The 8402-nt window shown below is 45.2% G+C and overlaps 1 protein-coding gene across 1 annotated transcript; it reads left to right on the top strand.

Annotated features, from left to right (window-relative positions):
• Positions 1-5533: 5533 nt before the first annotated feature.
• LOC120669214 (protein ANTAGONIST OF LIKE HETEROCHROMATIN PROTEIN 1-like) lies at positions 5534-6601 on the top strand. The gene has a single exon (XM_039949003.1). It carries the CDS (start codon positions 5534-5536, stop codon positions 6599-6601), a length of 1068 nt encoding a protein of 355 aa, XP_039804937.1.
• The last annotated feature ends 1801 nt before the right edge of the window (positions 6602-8402 follow it).

Here is an 8402-nt window from a genome sequence, read left to right as displayed (position 1 = left end):
ACCGTGCAGAGGCGCCTATTGGAGGAGATAAGATCAACAAAACACTCCAACGCAAGTGCTTCTTGCACCCAAAGAGCTCCCATACAGTCTTCGAGTGCAACACACTCCACAAAGCTCTCGGGGCACCTCTGATGAATGAAACCTTGCCAAAAATCTAGTCGACTACTTGGTTGATTAGAATTATCTCTAAATATTTCACATTTATGTAAACCATTGCTCGAGTATTTATTACCATGAGCAAGGGGTAGGTCTTAAGAGTCAGAGTCTGTCATTTTACAATTTCTGTAATCGCGACAGTTATAAATAAAGTTGATTTCCGTTTAAATCGACTACTTGGCTCTCTCTCTCAAAATCATGACCTACACACTCCTCTTCAACTACTTCAAGTTCCTTGTCATCTCTTAAATCAAGGAGCTACTATCGAGTAGTTTTTAGGCTATGGCCCAGCTTAGGAGCACCTCCAAAGTGAGTCCCACTTGGGTAACCCAACGGGGTTAATCCTAAACGGTCGACTTTTAAGGTTACTCCAGTCCTCAAGTAGAACACCCTACTCGCTGGATCGAGCAGGTTTTTGGATATCTCTAAAGTGAGTCCCACTTGGGTAACCCGACGGGGTTAATACTAAACGGTCGACTTCTGAGGTTACTTTAGTCCTTAAGTAGGACACCCTACTCGCTGGCTTAAGACAGGTATATCCAATCGATTAAATCAATACAAACTCTACTTTTTATTCTCTTTATCTTTTCTCCAAACCCTAGCTTTTCCAACCTCCATCTGTTGTTCTTTCTTCGTCTCCGCGATGTCTGAAGGCGTTCTAGGTGGCCTGCCGTTTCTAGAACAACCCTACGTGCGCCTGCCCTGACGGGGTCCCTCCCGGGCTAGCGTTCGTCGGCAGTCGCCGATTTCACCCCGGCGACCGGTCTGACCAGTCCCTTAGACCGGTCTGACCGCTCCACGCAGGAGGAGCTGCATCAAGCCCCTCCTCGCACCGCATGATCTAGTGCGTTCGTATGTTGATCCGTAAAAGGCGTCAACAGTTACTACCTCTGGAGACTCCGTGATCCTCCTCACAGCCGTCACGTTGTACCTCCCGCGCCGTGCCGGCGTGCCCGCGGCATCAGTGGGCATGTCGGGCGAGAAGGCGCGGACGTCGCGCGTCCGGAGAAGGGCCGTCGAGAGCTTGGCGAGTGATTCGAGGGAGGTGGCGCAGCCGGCGGCCCTGTAGCCCTGGACCACTACTCCCTGATGCTCACAGGCTTCAAGCGTCCACTGCATCTCGCCGGCGATGGCATGGGACTCCGGAGCGAACATGGCGAGGATGTCGGCGAAGTGCCCGGTGGAGAACGGGATGGAGTCGGTGACGTGGCGGCGCAGCAGGGGCGGCAAGGTTGTGGTTGGTGGAATGTTCAGCGTGATCACCGATCCTGGCCATAGGACATCACGACGGAAGAAGAAAATATTGCCCCCTGGTGTGTGTTTTCCAGTTTTGTGTGTGCCGACATGGTTCTCCCCTGAAAGATTTTTTAGATATAGAAATCAGAAATGCAGTAAGGGTTACACTAACAGTAAATTCACTATAGGAAAACCTAAAACATTTATTTGTCATGTGCCCAGATCTTTGCCGTGTGGTGTTTCACAGGCACACGGCAAAACACCCATTTGTTGTGTGTTGTGTGAAAGACACATGACAAAGACAATGGAAAACAGACGGCAAACACAAGCACACGACAAAGATTAAATCTTTACCGTGTGTATCACAACTGGCACACGACAAAGTTTGAATTTTTGTCGTGTGCCTCGCTGTCAGGGCACACGGCAAAGCTGTTGTGCCCCATCAAGTGGCCATCGAGTTCACTTTTTTTTTGCCGTGGGTCAGTGGTGCACACGGCAACCAAAAAACGACTCATGGCAGAAGTTACCTTTGCTGGCGCTTGTTTGCCGTGTGCAGCACATGGCAAACTCTTTGTCGTGCGTATTTGGTTTTTTGCCGTGTGTCTCTGGTACACGGCAAACTAATCGTATTCCGTAGTGATTCATTGTTTTGCCTAGTTCTGTAGAAGTGATAAGATTACCTTTGATTGGTGCACGGTCAGCTATGGACATCTTCACTTCAAATCGTGGCACAGATCCTGAAATTTTAGGCAGGTCGTCTTCGTCTTGGTTCCACATATTATCCCCGACATGTTCACTTTGATGTTGAATCTCCATTGTATCTTCTTCAGAGCTTCCAAATCTGAACCAAAACGGTTGCTTTTTCCTTGGTGTTTTCCACCCGGAATTTCTTTAAACCATGGTCATTTTTAGATCCATACCAAAACGGGTATTTCTTTAAATCCCTGGTGCTTCCAGACCCATATCAGAATGGGTATCTGCTTAGATCATCTGAGCTTTGTGGCCCATGTTCAACCGACAATGTTTTGACAACCTCATTGCTTTCCGACCCAGACCAAAACGGATACGTCTTTATGTCTTCAGTGGGACCGGACCCATACCAGAAGTCCAGAATGGGTATTTCTTAAGATCCTTGGTGCTTCCTGGCCCATGGGAAAATAGCATTTCCTTTTAAGATCCTTGGTGTTTTCCGCCCCATACCAAAAGGGATATTTCTTGAGATCCTCAGTGCTACCGGACACATACCAAAATGTGTATTTATTGTGATCAGTTTTTGCCCTCTCTTTCTCAGAATTTGGGCCGATTTTTCGTACTCCTTTGACAAACATGCCCACGTGAAGCCTTTGTACATGGTTGTCCTTGACTGCATGAACGTGAACAGGTTCATAAGGAGAGCCAAGCCCTGATGCATGTATGATAATGGTGAGTGCGCTGAACAATATATTTATACCTTTAATTTTTTTTGGACAAGTTGCAGATATTTTATTTCACCTTGGCAATCAATTAAAACAACAACTATAACACCATACTTGAGAACTACGACTTATTAAAGCATTTCCTCGCATCCAAAATATAGGGCAAGTACAACAGTGCAGCCAGCTGCTGTCTTTTTTTCACAAACAGACCGTTAAACAGATAGAATATACAATAGATTGTATGTTTGGCTATTTGCAGGATGATTAGTTTATCATTTAACACACAAATTCATAGTGATCTAGTACATAATTGATCTTTATAGTTATTTTGTTGCATATATAAAATAATACCTAACACATTCAAATAATTCGCATGATTTTTAAAATAAACATGTATATATATTTATATAAAATAATCTTAAGAATACATGATATGATATAATAATAAAACCACCATCATCAGCATAAAAATAGTTCCTGCACCACCAGGCTCGTCGCCCAGAGCAGCAGCATTCATCACCTAGCTCTCCTTGACCTGGCGACATTGAGATGGTAGCACCATCATTTTTTTTATAGTAGCACCATCGTTGGCATTGGCATGTGCAGCCACAGGTGCAGCCTTTCTTGTGCCTCTATAGAAGCGTCATCATCCATGTGCAGCCACATCAGCACCATCACCAGAGCCTCTGTTTCTTATGCCTCTACAGTAAGGATGGATCTAAACATCCGAATTCTTAGAACAAATTTGATATTTTAAAATAGATATGCTTAAAATTTTATGCTAATCTTTTTTTATATTATCAAGCATATTATTACACATAAGAATAAAATTTTGTATAAATTTTTTTATGTATTATTTGCTCTCTACAATTAAAAAGGTGAAAAAAGATTCGTATCCATATCCGATCCGTATTCGAATTTTTATATCTATTATTTGAGAATATATATGATAAATTTGAGGTTTAGTTTTTATAAATCTTTACAAGATCAATGTTAAATACAAGATTATGAATTTACATAGTAAATTCTATATTTTATTTGTCCATAATCAAAAAAAAATGACCAAAAATCTAACATTCGAATAGAAATCCGAATCCATCCTTACTCCACAGCAGCCCTATCCTTTGTTTCTTGTGCCTCACAGCAGTGTCAAACTCCTCCACGCGCAGTGGATCCTCCACTACGTCGACGAGACGCAGCGAGTCGTACAGCAGTAGCACGTGTTGTTGATTCGCCTAGGAGCACGCGAGGAAGCCGGCGTGGAACGAGACAACAGCACCGTTCTCTCTCTTCACTAATTGCTTCCCGCAAGGGGTTTTTTCGAAAAAAAAAACTCAGCATGTCTACGAGGTCGTCCGACCGTTTTACTTCCCTTACATTTTTTTAGGATCCATGTTGGTCAAACTTTAATTTTCACTTAGACTGTCTCCAACAATAGGACGCATAATCGGAGACCTATTTCAGATATGGGTCACGTTGAAACAAAAAGGTCACGAACCTAAAAGTTCCCTTCTCCAACAACGAACGCAAAAGAAGTCCTGGCGGCGCGGACGCCCCCGGACGGTTTCTTTCGTGGGCGTTCGATGAAATAGGCACGGGAAACGGAAAGGAGGGTTTCTGCGTACCGCGGGAGAAAGGAGTCACCGGCTGCGAGGTCGCCCCCACGGGCACAAGGCCGGGCGTTGGCTCACAGGTAATTTGATTTCTGGCAATTTACTAGTTCGATGTCACACGATTAAAGAAGGCAGCGCAGCAAGCTTGCACCAAGCAGCAACAGATGCGAAGCTGGAAGCAGCAGATACAGACAACCTGCAGCTGCCTCAGGCCAGCCCCGCGAGTGCTGGAGTGGCCCGCCACCGGGCAGGGACTGCAGCGGCCGCGCGTCGTGGTGGCGCCCGCTGCCGGGCCCTCGCTGCTACGGCTCGCGTGTCGTGGTGCCGGTGCCGCGCGCCGCCGCTGCTCGTGGACGTGATGACGCGCTTCTTCCTGCAGGCCGCTGCCGCCGCAGCAGTGAAGAGATATAACGGGGATTGGAAGGGATTTTGAATTTTCTAGGGGATTAAATCACTCTCAATCTCCTGCAATCCGCTTGGATGGGGACTAAAACGAACAAGTCCATAATTTGTGGCCAATTTATCCTTAAATCGACTTTGCTTTGACCTGGATTGCAGTTGCGGTGGCCATGGCTTGGAGTTATGTCAAAATGTCCAAGTTCGGGACAGCCGCAGCATACTCCAGGGACGATGAGATCATGGCCGCAGTGGCCGTCCTCACCCAGGTGAAAAAAAACGCCCGTGGGGAGGTTCAGTGCCAGGCCACAAGACTTACAAGCGTGATAGAATTGTAGCAAACTGGCAGTTGAAAGGCCGGGCGGTTGAGATGGCTAGCCCGACCTGGTAGCGTCGCGCTCCCAGCAGGTCCTGAGTTCGAATCTCATCAGAAGCGAATTTCTAGCTGCTAGGAGAAAAAAAAAACCCTCGTGCTCGCCACAAGGCTTGGCCCTCTCGGGCATGGGCCAGGGTTCGGGTGGTTTCTCTACCCGGTTAGCCGGTTAGGCTTCCTCTTAATGAAAAAACGGTGGGGTCCGTTTCACACCCCCCGGGTAGAGTTTTTTTTTACAATGAGGAACATTTCAGAAGGAGGTACAATCTTTGGCCTTGTTTCCATCTCCATGACAGATAGAATTATTTTAGTAAACAATTCTAATTTTGTGCCGTAGGTTCCGAATGAGAAGGGAATTGTTCCTTCGGATAGTGGATGAGGTCACCGCCAAGAATAGCTTATTCAAACAGAGGAGAAATGCTATTGGTCAGTTAGGATTCTCTGCTCTTCACAAGTGCACGGTGCCTCTAAACATGCTAGCATATGGAGGCCCAGCTGATGAGTTGGATGCTCATTTGAAAATGGGAGAGAGTACTGTCCTGGAGACCCTGAAGGAATTTGTTATGACGGTGAGCAAGGTGTTCGGCAAAGAATATCTTCGTCCTCCCAGAAGTGAGGAGATAGAGCACATATTAAGCATTAATTTGGCTAGAGGTTTCCCAGGAATGATAGATAGCATCGATTACATGCATTGGGAATGGTCTAACGGCCCGACTGGTTGGCAAGGCATGTACAGATGGCATAAAGGCAAGCCAACTCTAATACTTGAGGCGGTGGCAACACAGGATCTTCGGATTTGGCATGCTTACTTTAGTTTACTAGGGTCTCACAATGACATCAATGTTTTGCATCGTTCCAATGTTTTTGATGACTGGGCAAACGGGAGGGCACCCTCTGTTGAGTTCCATGTCAATGACAACATATATTCCCTTGGATACTACCTAGCAGATGGCATCTATCCCGATTGGGCTACAGTAGTGAAAAGCATTCCTTTGCCAGTTAGCAACAAGCAAAAGGTATTTTTAGAGCAACAAGAGTCATGTCGAAAGGATGTGGAGAGAGCTTTTGGTGTCCTACAGGCTAAGTGGAAAATCTTGCACCAGCCAGCTCGTTTATGGAATCAACAAGTACTTAATTCAATAATGCGTGCATGTGTCATACTTCACAACATGGTAGTTGAAGATGAGCGCAGGGTTCAGCTACCTAATGTCCACCCATCAGAATGGCCTGGAGTGGCTGACCCACCAATTAACCAGGCTACAGAAATCCCAGGAATTGAGAAACTTATTGATGCTCAAAACATCATTCAGGATAGAGAGATGGCAGCTCAGCTTCAAAATGACCTGATGGAGCACATGTGGATGCTATACGGCCAATGCTCTGGTCCTTTTGGTCCTAATAACAGGCACTAAAGTCTTTCTATTTTGTTGCTGAATTGAACATTAGTGGAACTCTATCCCTGTTCTGTAAATATTTCAGTGAATGACAAGCTATTAGCTTAGCTCTAATCCTTGTTTTTCTGCCAATTCTAGAACTCAAAATCGACCAAAAAATGTGGGCAAACAACAGACAATGCATCATATTGATACTCCAAGTTCAACAGATAATACATTAGTTCAACAGATAATACATTAGTTCACAATACATTTATTCAAGTCTAGTTCAACTCAAGTGAAACATATATCTAACACACACGCTCCTTACTCTGAGGGGCTGATGAACCCTCTGCGCTCCATGATTTTTCACTGCATGCCAAGATAATAGTTTTTCAGATAATGGGGGACCTTCTCAATGTCAATTGACATAATGCTAGTCTCAGCTGCCATCAGTTGAGCCTCTGTCTGCTTCTCCATAATTGCATTTTCCTTCTTTTGTTGCTGCGCACTCGTCTTCATTTGCTTCTTCTGAAGCTTCAAAAGATCCCTTTGAATTTTAATTTTTTCATCCTTCCTATTAAGGATTCCAGCCATTTGCTTGTCTTGCTTCTCTTCTGTCTGCTCTGATTTCTCCTGTAATCGCTGGAGAACTTCAACAGCCGTACTAGATGATGATGTCTCTGTGCAGCTATTTGATCTATGCCTCTTCGGACCATCCCTCCCCTCAGGCCGTGATGTGTCCATATTCTCATTACCAGGTTCTGCATGGCCAGCCACAGTATGTCCTTGAGTTGGAGGAGATGACATTCCATTAGGTGATGTAGAGTTGTTTAGCTCAAGAAACTTATCGTTCCATTTGGCCTCGTTGCGAAGTTTTTTCCAGCAATGCATGATGGTAAAAGGTTCTATACTCTCGTACATCTTTACAGCATCATCTATCTGCAAATATGAATATAGATTAAACCGTTTATAGAAAATAAACATATGAAAATTAGAGAGATGGAGGACACCATGAGTGAAAGTATACCCGATCCTGCTCATTTTTTCCGCTCTCATTCAGCCTATCAACAGCTGCTTTGTGTGCACAGAACTTGTTCATCGCTTTCTGAATCAATGCCCACCTATGCTGAACCGCAATCTGGCTACGGTTGGACCCTTCAGGCTTATGCTCATTGAAATAATCATGATTCACACCTGCATGTTATGCCACCATGTTATTTGGGCATCAAAGGGTCAAAGATTTCTTTAAAAATGTTGCAAACTATTACCAGTAATAGGATCTTTGCTAATATTCAGAAATGCCGAACACACCACCAAGTCCTCCACTTTGGTGAATGCAGTTCCTCTCCTGGCCACGTTTTTCTTCTTTGCAGCCCTCTGTGATTTCAATGATGGAGAGTCCTGAGAGCAATGGCTATTGTCAATGGACAACCCTTGACTAGGTTGCCCATTCATAGGTGGGCAGGACATCTGGGAGGAGCCGACCATGTTGAACTAGTGATCAAAAGAACTGTTAATCATCGATGTGTTGATATGTACATAGAACAAACAATGAGATGCATGGTTGCAATACTGGGTGTTTGGAGGAACATCCAAAGATCGCATAGCAGCAGAATAACCAAAAGCGCATTGATCTTCCCCAAGGAATTCTTCAGATTCACCAGGGAGACCACTTGAGCCATTGATATTGTTATCCATCGTCCTAATACAACAAAGATTCAATTAAGCATGGCACAGCATACACATAGAACTGAACACATGGCGAGCACTATGGCGGCAAGCGGCGAGCCTGGGGGTCGGAGCCGCGGAGGTGGGGAGCGCAGCAGCAGGTTGGAGC

Source organism: Panicum virgatum, chromosome 4N (genome assembly GCF_016808335.1).
Source record: "Panicum virgatum strain AP13 chromosome 4N, P.virgatum_v5, whole genome shotgun sequence".
Classification (NCBI taxonomy): domain Eukaryota; kingdom Viridiplantae; phylum Streptophyta; class Magnoliopsida; order Poales; family Poaceae; genus Panicum; species Panicum virgatum.
Note: the sequence above shows the minus strand (reverse complement) of the source record. Positions and strands in the feature narration are given on the sequence as shown.